This window comes from Canis lupus, chromosome 15, assembly GCF_048164855.1.
Source record: "Canis lupus baileyi chromosome 15, mCanLup2.hap1, whole genome shotgun sequence".
NCBI classification, from domain to species: Eukaryota; Metazoa; Chordata; class Mammalia; order Carnivora; family Canidae; genus Canis; species Canis lupus.
In genome coordinates this window covers 27,577,522-27,601,953 of record NC_132852.1, presented here as the reverse complement: position 1 = coordinate 27,601,953, position 24,432 = coordinate 27,577,522, and the positions used below count along the sequence as shown (strand labels likewise).

At 39.9% G+C, this 24,432-nt stretch overlaps 1 protein-coding gene across 1 annotated transcript; it reads right to left on the bottom strand.

The window, feature by feature from the left end:
* Window positions 1-9,695: 9,695 nt before the first annotated feature.
* Window positions 9,696-20,915, bottom strand: LEPROTL1 (leptin receptor overlapping transcript like 1). The gene is made up of 4 exons (XM_072776269.1): window positions 20,762-20,915; window positions 14,934-15,009; window positions 12,815-13,001; window positions 9,696-11,974 (listed from the first exon to the last, which is right to left on the bottom strand). Exons 1-4 carry the CDS (start codon window positions 20,775-20,777, stop codon window positions 11,858-11,860), a joined length of 396 nt encoding a protein of 131 aa, XP_072632370.1. The 5' UTR covers window positions 20,778-20,915; the 3' UTR covers window positions 9,696-11,857.
* Between the last annotated feature and the right edge of the window lie 3,517 nt (window positions 20,916-24,432).

Here is a 24,432-nt window from a genome sequence, read left to right as displayed (position 1 = left end):
CTGCATAGACCAGGGGTGGGGTGGGGTGGGAGGTGACACAGTGAGAAAGAAGGTGGCTTTTTGCAAATCAAAGAGAGGCCTCAAAGGAAACCAACCCTGCTGATCCCATAATCTTGGACCAGCCTCCAGAACGATAAGAAAATAAATTTCTGTTATTCATTTTTTTTTAAGTAAGCTCTATGCCCAATGGGGTAAGACTTGTGACCCTGAGATCAAGAGACGCATGCTCTGGATTCTACATTCAGCCAGCCAGGTGCTCTGAGGTTTCTACTGGTTAAAATACCCAGGTTGTGGGACTTTGTTATGGCAGCCTAACCAAACTAATACAAATCTTCCAACCTTCTCCACATATGCATTCCTATGTATTTACATATGTGCACTTAGTCTCAAAAATTAGGATTATAATCATTTGTATTTTCTAGCCTCCTTATTCAATTTAATATATTATAAAGTGTTCTTAAGTCTGCATTTTTACAATGTATTTTTTTAAATTTTATTTTAAGATTTTATTTATTTATTCATGAGAGACACAGAGAGAGCAAGGCAGAGACATAGGCAGAGGGAGAAGCAGGCTCCATGCAGGGAGCCCAATGTGGGACTCGATCCCGGGACTCCAGGATCATGCCCTGGGCGGAAGGCAGATGCCCAACTGCTGAGCCACCCAGGCGTCCCTACAATGTAATTTTTAATAAATGATACATTCATCACTTATTTAATCAAACGTCTGCTACATGACCTTAACATTGTTTTAATTTTTCACTGCTATAACCAATAAGGTGATGACTATCTTCTAGCTCTAAGTAATTCCCAGGGATTACTATTCAGGTAGTTAATAGGTTAAAGAGTATGCATACTTAGAGGATTTTAGTGTTTATCACCAAATTACATTTGAGACTTTTTTTTTTTTTTTTAATGTAAGCTCTACACCTAACATGGGGCTTGAACTCATGACACCGAGATCAAGAGTCACATGCTCCACCAACTGAGCCAGCCAAGTGCCCCACATTTGAGGATGTTTGTACCATTTACACTCCTACCTAAAATCTGTGAGAGTGATCATCATTTCATGTGCCTTGCCTGGGTATTATAATTTCGTAAAAGTCTTTGTCATATTTATAAGTGGTATAAAGCATCATATTGAAGATTACATTTCATTGAGTCGATTACTAACAAGAATAATGCCCCCTCCATACATTCCTTATTGACCATCTATTTACAGATCTTTTTTTGTTTGTTTGTTTGTTTTATTTACAGATCTTTATTCAGAAATTGTGTGCTCATATATTTTGCTTTTTCTTTTTAAACCTTCAATCTGTTTGTAAGACTTCCCTATAAGACATTCTTCTATCTTTAAAAGTAATTGTCAAAAAAAAAGGTTAAGTATGGGCGTCTGGGTGGCTCAGTCAGTTAAGCGTCTGCCTTCAGCTCAGGTTATGATCCTAGGATTCTGGAATGGCCCTGCATTGGGGCTCCATGCTCAACGGCGAGTCTCCCTCTCCCTTTGCCCCTCCCCCTGTTCCTTCTCTCATTCTCTCAAATAAATAAAATATTTTTTTTCAAAGGTAAAGTATAATATAATAAAATATCTGTGGGATAAAGATTTTTATTTATTTATTCATGAGAGACACAGAGAGAGAGGTGGAGACATACGCAGAGGGAGAAGGAGGCTCCATGCAGGAAGCCCGATGTGGGACTCGATCCCAGGTCTCCAGGATCATGCCCTGAGCCAAAGGCAGCACTAAACCGCTAAGCCATCCAGGCTGCCCAAAACTTTATATAAATGGTATTATCATCTAGTATTATTTTGTGACTTGAATTTTCATTCACAATCCTTGATAGGTTCATCCATGATGGTGCATAGAGACCTAATCCCTTCCTTTTATCACTGTTGTATACTGTTCCACTATGTGAATGTACTATAATTTATTTATCCAGTCTCCGTTTCCCTCCAAGTATTTATTAAAATAATTAGCAATGGACATTCTTACAAGTTTCCTTGAGTGCATGTATGAGGGTTTCCAAACATTCCTACTCATAGAGTAACTTGGTTATGATGTTTACATATCTCCATTTTTGCTAGATGTTGTCAAATATTCCTATATGTTCTCCGAGGTGGTTGTACCAATGGATACTTACACTAGCAGTATTTGAGGGTTTAATTTGCTACATGTCCATTCCAGTTATTGATACTGTCAAGACTCATACTTTTGCTGATCTGATGGGCGCTAACAGTACTTTAAAAATCTTTTAAAATAGTTTGACTTACAGAAAGTTGCAAAAAATAGTACAGAGAATTCATATATATCTTTTCCCCAGATTTCCTTAAAGTTATCAATTTACATAACCATGAAATTAGTATCAGTACAATATTAACTACTAAACTACTGATCTTACTCAAATTTCACCAATTTTCCCCCAATGTCTCTGTTCCGTTCCAGATTCAATAAAGGATTCCATTTCCATTTAATTGTTGTGTCTCCATAGTTTCTTCCCATCTGTGAGTTAATCAGCTTTTCCTTGCCTTTCCTGACCTTGATGACTTTTGATGAATACCAGTTGTTTTGTAGAATGTCTCTCAAAGTGTGTTTATCTGATGTTTTCTCAGGATTCAAAACAAAATCTTCCTTTTAGATTAAAATGGCTGAAAGAATAATGTGCTTAATTATGAAGAACCCTGTCTTCTGTGGACAGAGATGTATTACTGTGATCATGCTGTTTTGGAGCAAGGGGTCTGGACTCACGTAAGGGGACCTCATGAGTCCTTTCACAAGGGATTCAAGAATCCTTCCTTTCTACGGGAGGTAAAATGCTACCTGCAACTTGGCAAAAGTTAGAGCTAGGGAAGACTTGGGGCAACCTTCAAGCAAGTACATGGCCAACAGACTGTAGAAGACAGTGAGTATGATGATCAGTTTTTGATTTTTGGGGGGTAGGGGAGCAGTAAGGGTTGTGTAGCAATTCCTATCTCTTTCCCTCAGGCCTTTGGTAAAAGGTTTGTTTAAAGTTATAGCTTGATTTTAGATGTGCCTTGCAGAATCAAGAGAGAGAGCTTTATCTGTGGTTGGAATGCAGGATATAGGGAGAAAGGAAAAGGCAATTTTAAAGTAAAAGATGGCTACAGAGAAGTGGAATCCAGTCCAGTGCCAGTCTGGCTGAGCTACAAGCAACAATCACGACCAATTTGTGTAACATACGCATTCCGAGGATTCCCAGAAATACTTTGGAGGAGAAATATGAAAATATGAACATTGTCGCACTGGTTGAGGGCTTGAATGGTTCCTTATTATCATCCTAGACCAAGATCAACCACCATTTTTCTTTTTCTTCTTTTAAAGATTTTATTTATTCATTCATGAGAGAGAGAGAGAGAGAGGCAGAGACACAGGCAGAGGGAGAAGCGGGTTCCATACAGGGAGCCCAATGTGGGACTCGATCCCGAGACTCCAGGATCATACCCTGGGCCAAAGGCAGGCGCTAAATGGCTGAGCCACCCAGGGATCCCCCCACTGTTTTTCTTTCTTAAAAATAATCTCTGCACCCAACATGTGGTTCAAATGCACGATCCTGAGATCGAGTCGCATGCTCTACTGACTGAGCCAGCCAGAAGTCCCAACAACCATGTTCTTTGTGAAGCATTCTATATCCTCCCTTTGCTATTGTTACTACTTCCTCTGTAGTCACACAACTACTTGGTAGGTATAATGTAGTGGGGATCTCCAAGATACTTTCATTTGTTCTCATCTCACTTTCCATTTTATTTGGTAGTCCTGGTGTTGGATTCCAAAAATGTTTGTGGAATAAATGCCTATGGTGGGCTATGCAGTGTTTCAGGTGGGAATCCAAAACATCATATAAGATGTGTTATACCAGGTATAGCTTTTCCCTTCCTTGCCATCCAAGCAGATAGCGGGTTCCAGGTTCACAGCCACAGGACAGGATGTTACAGGGAGAATATGCTGGGGGAAAAGTTTTATCCATAAGATTATACTATGTGTCTCTGAATCAAATCCATTGGGATATGATGAAGAACCTCTGAGGAAAAAGGAAAATAGTTGTCCTGGGTAAACTAGTTGGATTTGGATGCAATATGTGTAAGATATTCTGTAACTTCTTCAGCCTGATTTTGCACACCACTTGGTATGGTCTTTGGAGGCTTCAATTCTCAAAACTGTAAACATGGAGCTTTTTTTTTTTTTTTTGGTTCTGTTATCTGTTTCCTCAGTGGTCAGTTCTGGCAGTTTGTCTTCTTCCAGTGGGTGCTCATCTTTGCTACTGAGAACCCCTGGCTAGACCATTTGCTCTTGCTTGTGCAGCCTTACTAAAGGGAAGAGGTAGTGTTTTCAGCAAGTTAGGGAGAAGAAAGATGTGCCACTGAGCAGGGTACCCAGGTGGCTGGCCTTCTGGACTTGTGTATTCCCATTTTTGCTACTTCAGGAAACATGTTCTCCGACTCAAACTGGAAGGTGTGAAATGGGGCTGGGTGTGTACGTGGGATGCATAAAGATCTGCTGGCTTGACTGCTCCACTGCAGCACTTTAAATAATCCCTCAGTAAATTGCCTGTGTTTTGCCTCTCTGAGCCCCCTCCTGCCTCTGGATGCTACCACTTGTGGTGATCAAGACCTCCTTGGCATGGCTCCCATATTTTATGGTAGTATCCTCTCATGTGCTTGACATTAGCATCCTAGGCTACAGTTTTATTCTTCAATTTGATCATGTATGTTTCCTTTTTCTCAGGGATTTCTTAGTTTCAGATCTACCAAGACTTCCCCCTTCATGTTTTAAGCTCGGCAATATTTTTCTCTGTTCTTTAAAAACAAAAAAAATGTATCGTCTTTCAGGTTTGGTGCAGGAGTGGGGTAGGGAGGATCATGTATACATAACCCATCAGAAGCATGTTATGGCACCCTGGCAGCATTTATCAGATAATCAATGGGTCATCCTGATTACCTTGAAGTACTGCAATGAAGGACCTGAAACCAGGAAGGTGGAGCATTTCCAAGAGATACTATGAGGCTGATGGGGTGACTCCTGTTAGCAATATATACTATTAAGACTGGACTGCTAAAATGTTTTGTTTGCTTTTTAGTTTGTCTACTTCCATGAGAAGAGGGAACTGCTTAGCAGTACAGAGAATTGGTAAGAAACAGTAATAACAGCTAACGTTAACAATCTCAATCACTGTACACCCTCTGCATGTCCCTTTTAAACATGACAGCCACATTATGCAGTATAGGCAGGCTGACTTAAGAACTCACTGTGTAACCACTAGGCCAAGATGTGTGCTACAGTGTCAGCCCTCGGGAATTTATAAAGTAGTGACAAGGATGAAGTGTAGATAGTATTGTTTTGTCTGGTAAAGGTCTGAAATAAGACAATGATGTCACTTCCAGATAATGTGGTTATGACGAACCAGCAGTTTGGACATACGGTCTAGACCTTGTTGTTGTGTGTGTGTTTTTAAAGATTTATTTATTTATTTATTTATTTATTTATTTATTTATTTATTTATTCACGAGCGATACATGGAAAGAAGCAGAGACACAGGCAGAGGTAAAAGCAGGCTTCCCGAGAGGAACCTAATGTGAGACTCCATCCCAGGACCCCCGGATCACAACCTGAGCCAAAGGCAGACGCTCAACCACTGACCTAGACATTACTGTTTTCAAACATTTCCTCACTACCTCTTCTTCCCCTAATCCCGATATGACAATCAAAAACTTGGTAGTCACCCCTGACTCCTCTTTTTTCCCCAACACAGATCATCAGCAAATCTGTTTGATTATTCCTTTAAAATACAATCTAAATCTCACCACCTCTCATGTCTCTGTTGTATCTGGGATCCAGAGTGAGAACGTCAGAATCAAGAAGTGCCCCCCACCATTTCTGTTGCTCCAACTTCCCTGGAGTCCCAGGAAGCCTAAGAGACACCACCACACACAATGATGCGCCAGAGAAAGGTTCATGCTGCCAAGACCCTTCCTGCCATCAAGAAACAAGCCAAAGCAGAACAGGAAATGACCCTCTACCTCCTTTTTGCTTCCTAAATCTCCTCCTGTGAACCCCCACACTTCCCTTTTGGCATAGTATAGGAATCAGCTTCCTTTGATATTTTGAGTCTCTATCTAGTTCAGAGAGGGACTGTGCTCCTATTTTTCTTCTATTCCCCAATAGTACCTAGAATGTTGTCATGTGGGATACAGCTGCCACTGGGAACAAAGAACTTCTCTAGATAAAAAGCTTGAACCAAACACAGAGTTTCAGCATAATTATCTCAGTGACATACTAAGGTGAAGTATAAGCCATTTCTATCTAATTAGTTGGACCCTCTGCTCAGTGTCTGGAAGATGTTTTTATAAGTGTACATATATATGTGTGTATGTATGTGTGTGTGTGTGTATATATATACATACACATACATATATATACACATATATATTATATGTATGTATTTTGTTTAAGGTAAGCTCTAAGCCCACCACAGGGCTCAAACTTGCAACCCTGAGATCAAGAGTCACATGTTCTACCAATTGAGCCAGCCAGGTGCCCCTATAATAATCTATTTTTTGAAGACAATTTTAAGCACTAGATTAATAAGGCCACTTATGCTTGTAAATGACAAATGTCCTTTCTAGTATGGACAGCTCAAAACCATTAAAAAAATTTTTTTTATTTATTTATGATAGTCACGGGGGGGGGGGGGGGCAGAGACACAGGCAGAGGGAGAAGCAGGCTCCATGCACCAGGAGCCCGACGTGGGATTCGATCCTGGGTCTTCAGGATCGCGCCCTGGGCCAAAGGCAGGCGCCAAACCGCTGTGCCACCCAGGGATCCCTCAAAACCATTTTTAAAAAAAAATCCTTGAGAGACTAATACTCTCCTCTTCACTGATATACTCATTAACTAGGTATTAGAGCTGATTCTTTATTTGGGAAGTTGACAGTTTAGAGCATGACAAAAATGAATTTAAATCCATCCATCTTAATTTAATCCTAGAAAGTTGTTCAAAAGTGAACACTTTTAGAGACAATCCTCAAATGTTCTATGTAAGTACACCTAGCTTTCAGGGAAATATGTTTTATTTTGGATGTTCGCAGATCTACAAAAGTTCACTGACTTTTATGTCATAACTATATTTACATATTATATAATATATAGATTAGCCAAGAGAAAAAGATACTTCTGATATTAAAATGCCAGACACAGTATAAATCAAGATAACTAAATTATTAAATAGTAATGCTCTTATAAACAGAGATGGAAACACTCAGTCTCATTCTATATTATTCTTTGGATGGTTTCTATGGCTGTAAGCTGCCACAAAGTTTCTCTTTCTTAGTATTATCTACTCTACTGGTTTCTGAAACAAAAGCTCTTGATCTCCCCCTGTGAGTACTCCCTCTAAATGCAAACAAAAAAACAACTATAATTGAAAAAGGAATGTTTCATGGTCCTAGTTTCTCACTTGTGAAAACATTTTTGACTTTGATGTTTTATTCCCTCTGATAGGAATTTACAAGGTTAACAATTAATATCCGAATTGTTGTGACTACAGAGTATAGTCCTAAGCCCAAGGATGGATTCAAATAATCTTCAAGAGACTGGATCAAAATATTCAGTGAAAGTGAACTGTAAAACTGTCTTCATATCTAGACTTTCTACAACTGAAAACAAATGGTGAAGAGAGATAGAAACTCTCTTAAATCAGTTAGAGGCCTAGGAGTATCTATGTTCAGGGTAACTCCTCGAGTTTAGCAAGAGGACTCGAAGCAGTCACTCCTTCCTTATCTGTGTTTCCTCTCACAGCCTCCCACTGTCTGGTATATACAGTTTAACAGCTACAGTTTATTTTTTTTTTTAAAGCCCTTTCAGCAGGAAGAAGATTCATCACAAAGCATTTATTTCATTTGTAGAAGAGGTGGGAGCACCTAGTTAGGCCCACTGAGGTATTGTGAATAGAAATATTACATAATTGATTCAGTATGCTTGGTTACCTCATTTTTTCCCCTGGCAACTTTCCATTCCTCCCAATGTACTATAGTTTATTTATTTATTTTTAAAGATTTATCCACCCATTTGAGAGAGAGGGAAGGAGAAAGTGCCTGCACACACGAGTGGAGAGAGGGGCAGAGGAGACAGGAAAGGGAGAGAGAACCCCCCAGCAGACTCCCTGCCTACCACAGAGCCCAACGTGGGGCTCAGTCCGGGCACCCAGAGATCATGACTTGAGCCAAACCAGGAGACAGATACCTAACCAACTGAGCTACCCAGATGCCCCCTAATATACTATAGTTTGGAAAATTAGAAACAGGGGATCCCTGGGTGGCTCAGCAGTTTGGCACCTGCCTTTGGCCCAGGACGTGATCCTGGAGACCCGGGATCGAGTCCCACATCGGGCTCCCTGCATGGAGCCTGCTTCTCCCTCTGCCTGTGTCTCTGCCTCTCTCTCTCTCTCTCTCTCTCTGTGTGCCTCTCATGAATGAATAAATCTTAAAATAAATAAAATTTAAAAAAAAAGAAAAAGAAAATTAGAAACAAAAGTAGTTAAGGCATGCTAGGAACAAACTGAGTTCTAAGAAAAGCCAGCAAAAACACAATTCCAGAAAGATACAGGTCTGGGGCCTTTTAAAAGAGGGAGAAATAATTCATGATAATCCTAAATTACCAAGAAAAACCCAAAATGTCTTAATATATTCTTAGAAAGTACAAAAGTATATGACTCATTTAATACTTTGACCAAAATAAATAAAACAAATGTCAGTTCTTTTTGAGATAAACTTCAGTTATCTGGAATATTTATTTTACAGGATATGTTCTCTTCTCTGGGAATGCCAGAAAATTAGGAGGCCTGTAATAAAATAAGAACTCCCTAATCTTCACCAAGAGAAAGGATAACATAGGCTTTATATGGAAGAAACATGATTTTGAATTTTCCACCAATTTTATAAACCATAAAACATCCTGAGATGTAAAATGTACATATCACTTAACAGTAATGTTGCATGACTGCTTGTTAAATTTGATGTGCTGATTTAGTTACCTGAAACTTATGAATCTCGTCACATTCAGTATAAATATTCCAGAGTTTACTGTAGAAATCTGGATTATTTTGACATTACCCCCCCAAAAATCATATTAGAGCAAACACTAAGAAACTGTGACCTAAACTTTTTAAAGTATATAATGAGATTATATAATTAGGACAGTCTGGGACAAGATTCATGTTTGACAAAAGAGAACAGTACTTTTTTCTGTTCACACTATACCACACTGATTTTTTACCTTTAACTATTGGAAATGTTTGCAAAATGCTCTAATAATAAATGGCGATAAATACACAATAAAACATACAGTCATAAAAAAGATCTGAAAATTTAAGAATAGGTACAACCTTGACTTTAGATTATCAACAGTCTTTTTATATCAACAAAATCATTTATGGCTTTTTTGTAAAGGGTTAGGTAAAAATTCTACTTCCCCAGTTTACCAATCCTTTCATCATAGCACAAAATCATAGGGCTTCACCGTAACATTACTATGGTTTCAATTCTATTTTGCAAGTGAAACTCTTTCAAGTCTAACATTAATGACTAATGTCATACTTGCTTTACATCACGTTATTAAAATGAATAAGGCACTTCAAGAGCTGAAGTGCACAGTATATTTTCACTTCAAAAACACCCACAAACTAAAATAGATATTTAAAATCTTTATTGTTTCATCATCAAAAGTTTTCTTTCCATAGAAGAATGGCAATGCAGTATCAGTGCACATTCTATGGAAAACTCATACCTCAAACTAGCCTAGAAATCAGAGACAGCACTATGTCGAGCTAGTGTGCAAGATGAAAGACACAATGCTGCCAATGCAATCCGTATACAGAAAGAATATGCAGCTGTTAGAAAAAGAGTCTATGGCCAAGTGAATAAAACAGTAGCAGTGCACTGCACTGATATTCTAGAACAGATAATGGGGAAGGGCCAGAATATGTACTTCCTGAAAAAAAAAATCAAGTAGATCACAGGCACTGAGTTCCCAACTGTATGGCCAGCTACTTCCTGTGTACCTGTACCTTCCTCTTAGGTTTATATAATTATAACACTGCAAGTTGTTTCTAGCCTACTAAGTGGGACAGCCACATGCAAATCCTTCATTCTGCTTCCCATCTCACAGCGAAAGTCACAACTTGGGTTTTGGCAATAAAACCTGTGGCCTTCAAGCATCTTTAGTAAACCCAAAATTTGTTCCCCTTTTCTTGAGAAATAAACTTCATAAAACAACAAAAGGTAGCTGTCATGATCACTCAGTTTTGTCTGAAGGCAAAATAGTTTTTATGTAAGTATACTGAATAAACACACAAATATCCTCAACAACATACTGTTGAACCAACTTGAACATTTTCATAACTAGCTCTAGAAAAAGGTACTGATAATTGTTGAGATGCAAATGACCACTATGATTTGATCATGCCTGGTTACTGGGAATTTTTTGGTCAGGTCTGTGTTTGAAGCTGCTATACAGCTGGATTTGGCTACTTTGCATTAATTCACACAATAAATGTCATTTAAAAGGAAAGAGCATATCTATCATGATGAAATAAAAATCAAAGAAGTTGAGAGGTATACAGGAAACTTGTCTTAAATATTTTTAAATTACATATGATATAACCTTAGAGAATAAGAACTACAATTACCATGGTCTAAATCTTAAATTGTTAATGCGTCACTTCTCTGCAAGACTAACAAAGTCACTTGTTAATCATGTCAAGGCCTTGCGGGGCAGGGGGCACTCGGCATGTATGGCATAGCAATTACTTTCCAGGTGAGATAAACACCTCTAATTTAAGTGTTATTAAACTATATTTGAAAAGTTATTTTACTTAATATATACAATGTATAAAATAAGTTAAAAGGAGGAAGCAGGGAAAGGTTTTCTGGTCTAGGTGACGCAAACATACAACTTTCCCTTATCAGTAGTAGTTCCACGTAAGTCCATTTCATCCATGGTAAAATATGAAAGGCTGATAGAGGATCAAACATTTCACTTATAAATAGAGGATTCAAAAAAATGGAATTTCAACGTCGTTTCTTCCCACAATGCAACTCACTCTACTTTAACTATAATAAACATAAATAAAAACCATCTCAGAAATCTGGTTTTACACGCTTACCTTTAACAATAAATTCTTCTATCAACTGAGAAGAAAAGCACTCCTTTGTAGCAATTCCATAAGATAATTTTCAATTCATAAAACACCTGCTCACTGGCAAAACCAGCAACCCTTATGGAGGGCACGGGCATTAATACTTGGCTCCTCTGAGGTATAAATGCAGCTATATTTGCACTGAGTATACAGTCTATAAGGTATACCAACAGTCTGCATGTTTGCATAAAATTGGGAGTGATGTCATCCTGATTGAAAACTTTTAACTTTTTGCAATGGAGGTTAAATAATTTTAAGACAAAAAATATCCTTTAGCCCAGTAATAGCCAGCAGAAATCTAATTCCTAACCAATGCAAATGGTTATTACATTTTAAAAAGGCTTAACATTGCATACTGATTAAAAAAAAAAAAACTAAACAGGGATACATAAATATTTAAATTCAGCAGGACACCACAAAAAGCATACTAGAGATAAGTGTGAAATCAGTCAAGCTTTTCCAAAAGAGAAAATCCTTTTAATCCTTCAGCAAGTCTCTGTGAAAATAGTATGCTTACAATAAAAGTGAGAAGGGAGCACCTAGAATACCCCCAAGAGGCTTGCTGTACCACTCAGCATTCCTGCCCCATCTTCTGTGTGCGTGGATGGCCAACAAATGACAAGAAGTCCATCTGACAATAGTTCAGTAATTCCTTTCACCACTGCTGCCAGCTGAAGTCATCATTGCTTCCAAAGACCAAGAAAAAGCCCAGTATAGTTGCAAAGATGACTGTGTTTCCTGTGAGAACAAGTGCACAAGCTCCCCACTCAATCTAGGAAAAGAAGACAAACAGTTAATAGACACATGAAAAACAAAAAGAGAATGAAAAGTAAATCAAGACTCTAGTTGAAAGCCAATCATGATCTAAAACAGATACAATTTGTAATAATAACTTTCACTCTACTGAAGACATAATGGTCTTTTCTATATTGCTGTTTTTAATTTACTTCTTTTAAAAAGACAAAGTCACGAAGATGATAATTATTCAACAGCTCGACTTCTGGACTCTGAAGAGGCAGCACAGACATATACAACTTTTGGTTTGTAAAGAAATCTGCTCCAACTCTTCTTCAGTAAATCTAATTTTATCTAGAGAGCAGATTAAAGTACTAGAGACGAAAACACATTCATGTACATTCTTTTAAAGGGGCAAAGGGGATTACCTGTCTCACCATTTGGAAGGGCCCTGGCTTTTCTACCTCCTCAGAGATGGAGGAGTGAATCTGATTGCCGAGTCTGGGAGGGAGACAAGCATATGGAGCCCAGCACCCCTTCCCCTCTTTCATACTTTCCCATTTGCAGAGAACACATAATGTCCCCTTAGGCCTTTCAACAGTTACAGAGGGGGTGGCTTGTGGTTGGGAAGCACTGGGTGAGCTGATGTGCCCAGTTCTGGGAGTGAAGTACTGGTGAGCCAACTGTTGTTGCAGACCCCAGCCATGCTCTCCAATATCATTTTTATCAGTTAATGACAACAAAAGATTATCTCTATCCTCTAGGATCTTATGTCTCTCATCTCTTTTTCATGTCATTTATCAAAATCTTTTTTCCTGAGGTAATTTTAACACACAGTCTAATGTAAAATCGTTAACAGAAAAATATATTTACTTACCAGATGTGCTCTGGCAAACACAATAGGGAGCCCAAAAGCTGAGACAACAATGCCTGTTGTAAGAAATATGGCAAGTTCCTTACAAGCGTTACTCATAGCATCTGTGTCATCCACTAATCTTCTCGCTATGCAGTATGGAATAGGTGAAAGGATGTAAAAAAACAGAACAAAGAGAGGCCAGTATTGGCTAGGAAAAAAAAAATAAGTTAATGTAGTTTTTGCTATCTATGTCATTTTTCTACACATAATACATGCTTTTCAAAAATAAGGACCAAAGAAATGTTGCAAGGTACAAAACATGATATAGATTAAAAATAAACAATAACCTGAACACTGAAAAGAAAAACATTTAGTCATGGTATTTCTAAAGCCAGTTGTGACACAATGATTAAAAATTTCTTATATTAGAAGAAAATGCTTTATAAACTAAAACAGTTGGAATCAAGGCCCAAAATTCAAAAATATTATTTAAGTTATACATAAAGAAGCATATGGAAAATAGAAATATTGGCACAGTAATTTTTAAAAGGCAAAATTCATGCCCTTAACTTTTAATGAATGACAGTTTTCTTGGCTTAAAGCTGGAACACCCCCAAACTCTGCTTCGGTCACTGTGAACTCCCAAAACACTAAAATCAAAATGTAGAAAATGAACTGAAAGTAATGTTGAAGACTTTCAGCCAGAATATAGAAAATAGGTGGCTTTTAATGTGCAATCTAGCTTTGTATTGTGCCAATGTCATTTCCGGGTTGGATAATACAAGTAAGGTTATGTAAGACAGGGCCACTGGGGGAAGCTTGTGTGAAGGGACAGGGGACCTCTCTGTACTACCTTTGCAACTTCTTCACTTGATCTTAGCCAAAAGGCAGAGAAGTGATCTTTGCAACTTCTTGATAGTATGTAATCATTTCAACATAAAAAGTTAAAAAGAAAACAAAAGCACAAAAGTGGAAACACCAAGCCGCCCATATCTCCCCTCCTTTCTCCTTCCACTCTCCTAATGACCTTCTTGTGGGTCCTTCCATATTTCCATACAGATAAATTTTAGCAACATGAATCACTGCATTTTTCCATTTAACAATGTATCTTGAGCACCTTTACCTGTTAGGATTTACAGCTCTTCCTCATTCTTTTTAAAAGTGCCTATGATTTCCATGGATGGATGGACGTACCATAGTTTAAACCATTTCTCCTTTGACAGGCCTTTAGGATGCCTCCAGGGCTTTTGTTATTAACCGGGCTGCCATGTATACCGAGAATCCCCCCCATATACATGTCTTTGCAAACATCTGCCAGGAGATTTGCATGAGAAAATTCTAAGTGGAATGACTAGTTCAAGGAATATACACATTTTGAGAGCTATAAGCAAACTGGCCTCCAAGATGACTGCACATAGCTATTCCTTCACCCCACTGCACACGGCGGTGCCTGTCTACCCATAGCTTTTATCTCTGCCAAAGGATTTCATTTAATTTTGAAAGAGGCTGAATATAACTTCATGTGCTTATTATTAGTAAATGTGCAGTTCTTTTTTCATACTTGTGCATTTTTTTTATTTAGTTGTCTGTATTTTTCTCACTTATCTATCCTTTTTTTAAAAAAGATTTTATTTCTTTATTCATGAGAGACACGGAAAGAGAGGCAGAAACATAGGAAGAGGGCAGAGAAGCAGGCTCCATGTAGAGAGCCCGATGCGGGGCTCAATCCTAGGACTTCAGGACTCCAGGATCACACCAAGCCAAAGGCAGACGTTCAACCGCTGAGCCACCCAGGCGTCCCTATCCTATTAATTTTTAAAAGTTCTTTCTACCCTATGGAAAGTAATAGCTTACATAACTTTTTCTGAGTCAACTGTCTCTTAATTCTGCTTCTGGTATTTTTTGCTGAAAAGACATTTTAAAATCTTCTCATGTTTAATTTTATCAATAGGCACTTAAAACTGAACAGTAGTGCAATAGCCAAAGCATTTTTTGCACTTTTAAAAAGGTTTGTCCTTGGTCAATGAACATTTCTCACAATTACTTCTACAGTAGAAGCTTTCATTCAAAAAATTCTTAAAGTTTTAAAAGTAGAAAAATTTTACCCTCAAACACTCAAAAACACAAAAATTTTACATACTTGTATATTGGAAGGGCACATCCAAGCATCAAAAACATCAGCCCAATTGCTCCTCCAAAGGACAAACTAATCAAAGCTGCAAAGTAAATAGAGTCAAATACAAACATTAATTAAACTTAACATTATTTTTAATATCAGTGTTAGCAGTCTGAACATTACCTGGGATCCCAGAAGCAAAAGGCAAAACAGAACACAATACAAAAAAACAAATGCATTAAAAGTGAGTTATCTTCAATTATACTCTAAGTTATCTATAGTCTCTGAATAAGTTTTTTGTGTCATCTTCAAAGCAAAATAAAGCAACACTGATTTTCAGAGCCCTGACCCATCATGAACACACTACCACATTCCCTCATTACTGGCTCTATTTCTAATAAGTATCTTAGCCTGCCAGATCGATGTTCCTCCAGTAATTAGTGTTATATTTACTCCACAGATCATTACAGTTTGAAAAGCAGGATGTTCAGAAACTGCATTCTCAGCTTTACTGGACTTTAGAACTTTATTTTTTGGGAAAGTCTCTCATGATCAGTTCCTGCTTCTTGCATATACACCCAATGTGCTCAAAACTAGTAAGAAAAAAGTGTCCAAGGATATCTGGAGTTAATAATTTTAATCAACTAATTTTGATATAGACCTTTAAATAGCTTACAAAACTATAGTTGGGTTTCCTCCCCTAACCTTCTACACATTGGAAAATGCACAAGATAATGGGTATAAATCCTTCTTTGGTATCACTATTTTAAGATATTAACACAAGCAATAGATGCATTCTACAGATAAAACATAGTTTCTAAAGTTATACACACACAAAACATATTTTATAAAATGTTTTCACATATTATTAGTGAGTAGAAAAAACTTTCTTCAATAGGCATAGTTAATTGATGGCCTAGAATTAAGCAAAGATACAAATGATCTATTTATTTATTTAGAGTTCTATATAACTTGTATTTTTCTGTAACTGCATTGGCTAAGAGAATAACTTAGGTGTTTTTTGTTTTAAATGAGGCAGTACATTAACCTTAACAGAAATCTTATTTTTCAAAAGAGTTGCAGAAGGTCTAAAAGTTACCAAAAGAAAAGCTAACATATACAAACCAAAACTAACAGTAAAGGGGTTAAATCCTGCCCAGTACTACTGACAGATTTCTCTGGATTAAAATGGTTATAATTACAGACACCCACTCACATGGTATGGTAAGATAGTAGATTTGGTTTTCATTTAGATCACCGATGTAGATCATGTCAACTCTGAACACATTTCCCTAGTCCTTAGTGCCATTATATTTTCAGTTACAGAAAAAAGAAAGAAAAAGAGTTGCATTTTTATTTTACAGCAAGTAACTTCAAGTTTACAATGAAATGCAATGTAAACTGTGAGAAAAATACTGAGTTTACCACTTGTTTTGTTCATAGACCCTCAAAATGTGACCCTGCTCACTCTCCTAACACCAGCCTATATTATTACTATGCCTTGCTCTCTGCACTTTGGTTACACTGGCCTTTCCTCTCCCAGAAATTAGCAGGCTCCTCACCCACATGGCCCTTATACATGTCCCTTCTATCTCGGAAACTTTTTCATTCATTCATTTCATTCAAGAAATATTTACTGAGAGTTAAATACATAACAAGTGCTGGAGATATGTTAAGAAACCAGACAAGGTCCTTCCACATGCAGGGAGCTTGCATTATTCTTCCATTCCCTTCCTCTTTCTTCCAAGTGAATTCCTCTATGTCCTTCAGATGTCAGCTCAATCATTTCTTCCTCACTGAAGTTTTTTTCAAATCTCCTGCTAGACCAATTCCTCCTATTAGATATATTCATTCATTATTCAACAAATATCTCCTGAGCACCTAATACGTTTTCACACACTGTTCTTGATAAGGCAATGAAAAAAAAATTAAAGCTCTTGCTCTCACGAAGCTTATACTCTAGCAGGGAACAAAATCATAAAAATAAAGTTAGAAAATTAATGTTAAGTGCTATGAAAGAAATCAAGTAAGGTACGACGATGGGAGTGGTATTTCAGACAGAGCGGCCTCGGAAGACATCTCTGATGAGGTGACATCTGAACAGAGATTTATATGAAATGAGGGAGCAAATCACGTGGATATCTGCAGGGGAGTATCCCAGGCAGAGGATTATGCATGTGCAGAGGCCCTCCTTGCACTGTATACATTCTCTTTGCTCAGTTACGATAGCTGTAATTTTATAATGACTTATACCTGTTTTTCCTTTTTAAAATACAGATTTAATTTATTTTAGAGAGAGAGAGAGATTGGAAGACAGAGAGTGTACGTGCAAGTGGGGTAAGGAGCATAGGGAAAGGGACAAGCAGACTCCGTGCTGAGCACAAAGCACGATGTGGGGCTTGATTCCATGACTCTGAGATCGTGACCTGAGCCAAAATCAAGAGTATGATGCTTAACTGACTAAGCCATCCAGGCACCCCTGTATCTGTTTTTCCTTATAATCTGTTTGGTCCACCACAGCAGGGAAAAAGTTTTTCTGTTCATGCTCACACCCCAGCTCTTAACACTGCATAATAAATATTTTAGAATGAGTAAAAAACCCAAGGGGAAAAAAAGAGAGAAAGGAACAGAAGGGAAGAGGATAGGAAGATCATTCCAAAGTAGCAGGGTAAAAACAGCACATAAATGAAAGTCAGGAGACAATGGGTCCCTAGCCCCTACTAGCCACTTAACTAGCTGCCTACATAATAGTAGCTGAGTGTCAGTTCTTTCTTCTATAAAATGAGACTTGGGGGTGCCTGGGTGGCTCAGTCAGTTAAGTGTCTGCCTTGGGCTCAGGTCATGATCCCAGGACTCTGGGATGGAACCCTGCATCGGGCTCCCTGGTCAGTGGGGAGTCTGCTTCTCCCTCTCCCTCTGCCCCTCTCCTGCTTGTGTTCTCTTGCTCTCAAATAAACAAATAAAATCTTTTTAAAAAATGAGACTTGGACTAGAACTAAAATGCAAATAATTCTCTGAACACTAAAGATACTTGTAACAAGACATGCTGAAGAAGTAAAATGTCATCTTCGCTTAAAAATTTTTTTTTATTTCCGTATAACTAACATACAGTGTTATATTAGTTTCAGGGAACCATCTTCACTTTTTGAATGTAGTTGCCCAACAGCTAAATTCACCACTATAAATACTATATAATAACAACTTATTTATTCAGAAGCCATTTATCCAGAATATAATTTAGAATCCTGGAAGAAACAAGGGTCACTACAGAGCACAACAGATGTCACAAAGCCCATACACTAAAGCTACCATTCTTTATAAACAGACCCTTAGGCTCTTAGGCTCTTATTCAGTCAACAACTGTTGTGTGAGAATTTCAGCAGAATAAAAAAAATTAAAGAGCTACCTATGTTCATTTATACATATTTTTTCAATAGCAATTCATGTAGCCAGAACAAAATTGAGTAGTCACTTTCTCTACCCAGAAATGATCATTGTTACCTGTAACTCGTAACATAAAATTTTCTAAGTTTAAAAATCTTGCTTCCCATAAGCAAATGACAAATAGGAGGTAGAACTGCACATAAGCAAGATCTGCCCTCTCAGAAGAGAATGGTAACTGAAAAAAATTCTTGAATCAGGCAGAAAAATCTCAAAAAGCATACTGGTTTGTGGTAATCTTGGCCAAAAGGCAATAGCTTTAGGGCTCGATGGTGTCTGAGGGTAACTCTTCTATGACAGAGAACAATCATGTTCTTACCAAAAAAGAAAGTCTAAATTCTTTGAGTACACTCTGAAAAAGTCAATAAAAGATGATCTCTTAAAAAATTAAAAATGAAAACAAGGTAAGATTTAAGTATTAAAAAATAGCTTTCTGTGACATCCCACCTCCCAGTCACACTGAATATGATAAAAATCAGTGGGGTTAAACATATCACTCTAAAGTGTTCTCAAAACTTACAAAGTTTCTCCAGTCTTATGAAATCAGCAACTAGGCTGGTTTATATAGAAATTTCATCATTTGTGTATGAATGGTTGTCCCATATGACACATCAACAAGGCAAGAATTTATACTGTAACTGAGTGATGAAACATTTGGAGGGAAAAACTTAGATATCTGAGTCTGGTTTCTACTCCCAAAGCCTCTAGGCTAGGGATGGAACAGCCCAATTATCTAAACTCTCCAGAGACGGGGTGCTGATTCTGTGACTACAAAGAAATTAGCCTAGCAGGGGCCAGTTCCCTAACCTGGGAGTTCCCAGAAAAATCTAACATATGACCAAATATTAGCAAATGGCTTAAGAAATAAATGATGGTCTCCAATTACAGCAGCACTCCTGCCTAATACAAAGACAGGCCAACGAAAGAAAATGTCCTGATAAAAGTCCTAACAATCAGAAAAATCTTCTGGAAACCGAAAGTTTATTAGCACAATTCCATCTGAGATACTTCCGCCTGGTTAATATTTTCCTAAATTTGGAAAAGGAAACTACAAAGCTATTTTCTTCAGAGGGAGACTTCCGTTGATGACACTGAAGAAATTGGGAAGAATCGGGAAACTGGCAACATTCTTAAAAACCACAGCATTCTACCCAAACTACCTTTCCATACAGAGATTTAAAGAGGTCTATCACAGTTCAAAAAAATAAATAAATAAATAAAAGTTGAAAATGATCTTTGTTGCTTATCTAATGACAAAGCTTTACATCGATAATGAAATGTTTTCAGACATTAAATTATAAACCAGATACAGCAAAAATGTGACTCTGGCAAAGAAGCTCAATAAAAGTTGTCCTGAAGGAAAGAAGTTACACAGAAACACACACACAAACACACACACACACACACAAAACCAAAAAAACCCAACACTACTATCAGAGCTCTCCTGCTTGCTTCCCTGCCCCTTGTACCAAGCCGTCAGGTCAGGAAATCAATGCAATTGGTGGTCAAAGAGTTGAAAAGGCTGTCAACGGTATCTCCTTCTAATCACATCAACAAAAACTACCAAATAATACGAAAGAGTGCAAGCTGCCGTAATTCCTAAAGAAAATATGTGAATAAGCGAGCAATTTCCCATTAAGCCGTAACACGGTTTTAGTCCTTCAACGAACCCAACTACAGAGCGTCAACGTGCAGCCGCGGAGGACAGGAGCACTTCGGGGTCCCTTACAGGCTCTACCTGCTCGGACGGACCCCACAAACCAACACGCACCAGTTTCGGAAGCCTGTGAAAGCGGGGAGCGCAGGTCCCAAGAGGGGGAGGTGGCGGCCAAGGTCCAGGAAAGGGCCGTCCCTAAGTCCTTCCAGGGCGCTCCGGAGGGACTCGGCTCGGCTCGGCACCCCAAGCCGAGCGGGAGACGACACCTGACTTCCCGTAACTGGCATCCCCTGGGGCCTCAAGCCCCGCAAAACCAGTGCCCGCTCGCCTCTCTCGGACGCAAACTCCTGCAAAACGCGAGCGACGGCCCGAGGCGCTGCGGGGCTCCCGCACGCCCAGGACCCCTCGGTTCTCCGTAGCGGGGCCGACGCGCGCTGGGAGGGAGGCTTCCGAGACGAGCAGCGAGCGGGGGCCGACGCAGAAGCCGCCCACCGCGCCGGCCTTTCGGGGGACGGGGACGGGGACCGGGGACGCGGGCGGGGGCGGAGGGGGCGCCGCGCCCAGCTCGGCTCGCGGGCTGCGAGGGCGGAGGCGGGGGCCGCGGGGCGGGCGGCGGGCGGCGGCCAAGCGCAGGGACCCCCCGCGTCGCGCGCGCCCGGGCCGAGGCGGCGGCGTGCGGGGACCCGCGACGGACCCCCTCCCCCTCTCCCGGGCGGCCAAGCCCGCCCTCCGGCGCCCTGCGCCCCAGGCCCACCTTTGATGCCGGCCATGGCGGTGACGTCGCTCCTGGCTCCAGGACGCGAGGCGGCGGCGGCGGCGGCGGCCGGGAGACGGGACACGGGAGACGCGCGGCGGCGGCGGCGGCGGCGGCGGCGGCCAGACAACACCCGGAAGTGCGCGACGCAGCACTTCCGCCGGCGACTCGCGCTCGCGCGGGGGCGCGGGGGGCGCGCCGGGCTGGGGGCGGTGGGGCCGAGCCCTCCGTGGCCCGCCGTGCGGCCGCGCGGCCCCCCGCCCTCCCCGGCTCGGCGGCGTCGCCTCGCTTCGGTTCCCAGCTTCCCACGTCCGTAGATGGAGAGGAGACGAATACCGATCTGAATACAAATCCCAACAGCGCTGCTTGTTTTTCGTTTTGGGCCGTAGCAAAGCTGGGCGGCGGGGGGCGGCGGGGGGAGAAAGCAGAGGCACAAACACAGTTACTAAAGTCACCCTGCAAATGTGTTCAACGTTCATTGTTTGGGGAACGGGGCGAGGTACCGAGGTGCACAAAACTGGGTGCGGGGGATCCCTGGGTGGCGCAGCGGTTTGGCGCCTGCCTTTGGCCCAGGGCGCGACCCTGGAGTCTTGGGATCGAGTCCCGCGTCGGGCTCCCTGCATGGAGCCTGCTTCTCCCTCCGCCTGTGTCTCTGCCTCTCTCTCTCTCTATGTCTATCATAAAAAAAAAAAAAAAAAAAAAAAAAAAAAAAAAAAACTGGGTGCAGCTTCTGCCCTGGAGGAGCTTGCACACGCACACAAAATCTAAAATTGTAACAATGATCATTGCTAGGGAGATGGGTAGATAGTCCTTTGAAAACCTTTGATTTAAATCAGATTTTCCCGAGGGAGGGGACAACAGAGGGATGAACAGGGGTGTAACTAGAAGACATAAGGGGGAAACCGTTATGGGGGAAGAGAGTGTGTTGAAGGGCACAGGTGGGATGCTGAGCTTGGGAGGCAAACTGGGCCCCAGGAGTTCGGTCTGTTGGCGAGAGGAGAGGCTAGTGGGATTGTTCTGGCTTATAGGGTAGGACAACAGAGTCCTATATTAGGATTTTCCTCCTCTCCTGAGCCATGAGAATCTTTCAAAGGGTTAAAAAAAAAAAAATCCGAGTGTAGGTTCTTGATGTGAGATTTGAATTTTTCAATCTTTTCAGTCACCAGGCTAAGATGAACTGCCATGTAAAACTTGGTTGAGTGAATGGTTAGAAGAGAGATTTCCAAAACGTTTTAAAATGAGAGGTACTGGGAACTAAAGTTTTTTTTTTTTTTTTAAGATTTTATTTATTTATTCATGAGAGATACACAGAGAGAGACAGACACAGGCAGAGGGAGAAGCATGCTCCATGCAGGGAGCCTGATGCGGGACTCAATCCTGGGACTCCTGGATCAGGCCCTGGGCTGAAGGCAGGTGCTAAACCGCTGAGCCACCCAGGGCTCCCCCCGAAGGCATCATCCTACCCTGCTGCTCTCCACTACCTTCAGGGTTGAATCATAATTAAAAAAAAAAAAACAGATCTCTTGAGGCTTAATGCCCCCAATAAATCTATCGATATTTTGTGGAGGAGTAGAATTTTTTTTTCCTTTTCAAGTTAGTGCAAAAAATTCTGGAGCCTTCTGAATCATGAAGAGTTTCCATTTAAGGATTGTAGTAGCAAAAACACAAGGCACACTTGAACATATGCTGTAGAAATGTTGCCGCTTGAGACAGTCTGTGAACCACCAGCTCTTCTCCAAACTGAAGCAGGTATATGCATCCTTCTTCCCAACCATCTTGAAAGGAGGTGAAATTCTTGGAGAAGTAAATGCTTTCATCCCAAATAGCATTAGCATCTTTCTCATTTTGTTCCACAGTATTCATCCTTGAAAGCAGGATGATTGAGGGAACATAACAGAGATACCTCATCAGCAGTGATGGTATTGGTGGTGGTGAGAGTGATCGGTTCTTATCTCACAGACTTATAGCTTGGCTCATAGGGAGAAAGATCACATTTGAGGAAGCCTTTTGGGGCTTCCACAAGTCCCAGTAGCTGAGTTAAGTGCTAGTTTCCTCTTGTGACAGTTGGGTTGGGTATTGCAGATACTCATCCTAGATGATAGTAACAGGCAACTGGGATTGTTCTTCCGGTTAGAAGGGTCTATGTTCTTTTGCTTCCATGTTCATGGAATCTTATGAGATTATGTTCCTTTGACTTTTCTATGAGAACCACAGTGTTACTAGCAAGAAAACCCTCACTACCCTAAGGACTAATTTTGGTCTACAGATAATGTCTAGAGGCACTTGAGACTTGAAAAACAGTTTCCAAATGTATCTCAAAAGCTACCTACGACAGAATTCTTTGGAATGTTTCCTAAAAATGCAAATTCCTGAGACCCACTCCAGACCCAGAAGTTCTGAATCAGAACTTTTGTGGGCAGAGCCCAGGAATCTAAAATTTTATCAAGCACCCTGCATGGAGCTTGCTTCTCCCTCTGCCTGTGTCTCTGCCTCTCTCTCTCTCTCTGTCTCATAAATAAGTAAATAAAATCTTTAAAAAATAAATAAGTAAATTCAATTTGCCAACTACAGGATGATACCCAGTTACTCATCCCATCAATGTTAAGGCGAATCCTTAACGTTAGTTGATGTTATATCCTTTAAAGGTTCCCTAAGTATTCTAACAAAATAGTTAATCAGTGTTACCTTACATAGTTTCAAAAGTTACTCAGAATAGCTTCTTATCCTCCAAAGTTAACTCACAAGATGGGGATGGGGGTGAGAGGAACAGAACTGTTGTTTGTTGTGAAACTGGTATGTGCCTGTGCTTTAAACATCCGATTTCATCCTTTCCACAACTTTGTGTACTGGGAATTACTAATTCTTACAGATCAAGTCAGAGAAACTTCAGGGAAGCTTTTAGTTTTAGTTTTGAAAAGTTCTGGAAAAATTAAATATATAAAAAGGAGTCAGAATGGTATAATTAATTCCCAGGTACCATCAACTACCTTCAAAGCTTAACACATGTTCAATGTTATATTGTCTATACTTCCCATCCTCTTCCCCGACCTCCCATATTATTTTCCTCAAAATTATTTTGAAGGAAATTCCAGAAATAATTTCATCTCTAATATTTTAGTATGTTTCTAAAAGAACCATTGAATAACATAACCATAGTACATTTATGAAACCTAAAAAACAGTTCTTTAAAATCATATACCTAGTCAGTGTTAGAATTTCCAATTGTCTCATAAATGTGATTTATTTTCTAGTTTCTTTGACTCAGGACCCAAATCAGGTTCACATATTCCTATTGATGTGTCACAGAGATGATTTAAGAAGCTGACTCTTATTATGTAGGTCTCAGGTCAAATGGTAGTTTCTTAGTACCCTTTCTGGACATCCTATTTATTATAGCACTTCATTTTATGATGTTTTCTTCTTCTTTAAAAATTGAAGTATGGGGCATCTGGGTAGCTCAGTCAGTTAAGTGACTGACTCTTGGTTTCAGCTCAGGTCATGATCTCAGGTTAGTGGGGTAGAGCCCTGCCTGGGGCTCCAAGCTCAGCATGGAGTCTTCTTGTCCCTCTGTTTCTGCTTTTCCCCCTGTCCCTCACACACTCTTTCATAAATAAATCAATAACATCTTTAAAAATCAAAGTATAATTAACATACTAGTTTCAGACATACAA

Bases quoted from the DNA above. Each gene is read 5' to 3' on its own strand.
- LEPROTL1 (XM_072776269.1), bottom strand. The intron at 13,002-14,933 runs GTATGTAAAATT...TTTTTTTCCTAG, and splicing joins TGTGCCCTTCCAATATACAA to CCAATACTGGCCTCTCTTTG. The intron at 11,975-12,814 runs GTAAGTAAATAT...TTCTTTTCCTAG, and splicing joins TGTTTGCCAGAGCACATCTG to ATTGAGTGGGGAGCTTGTGC.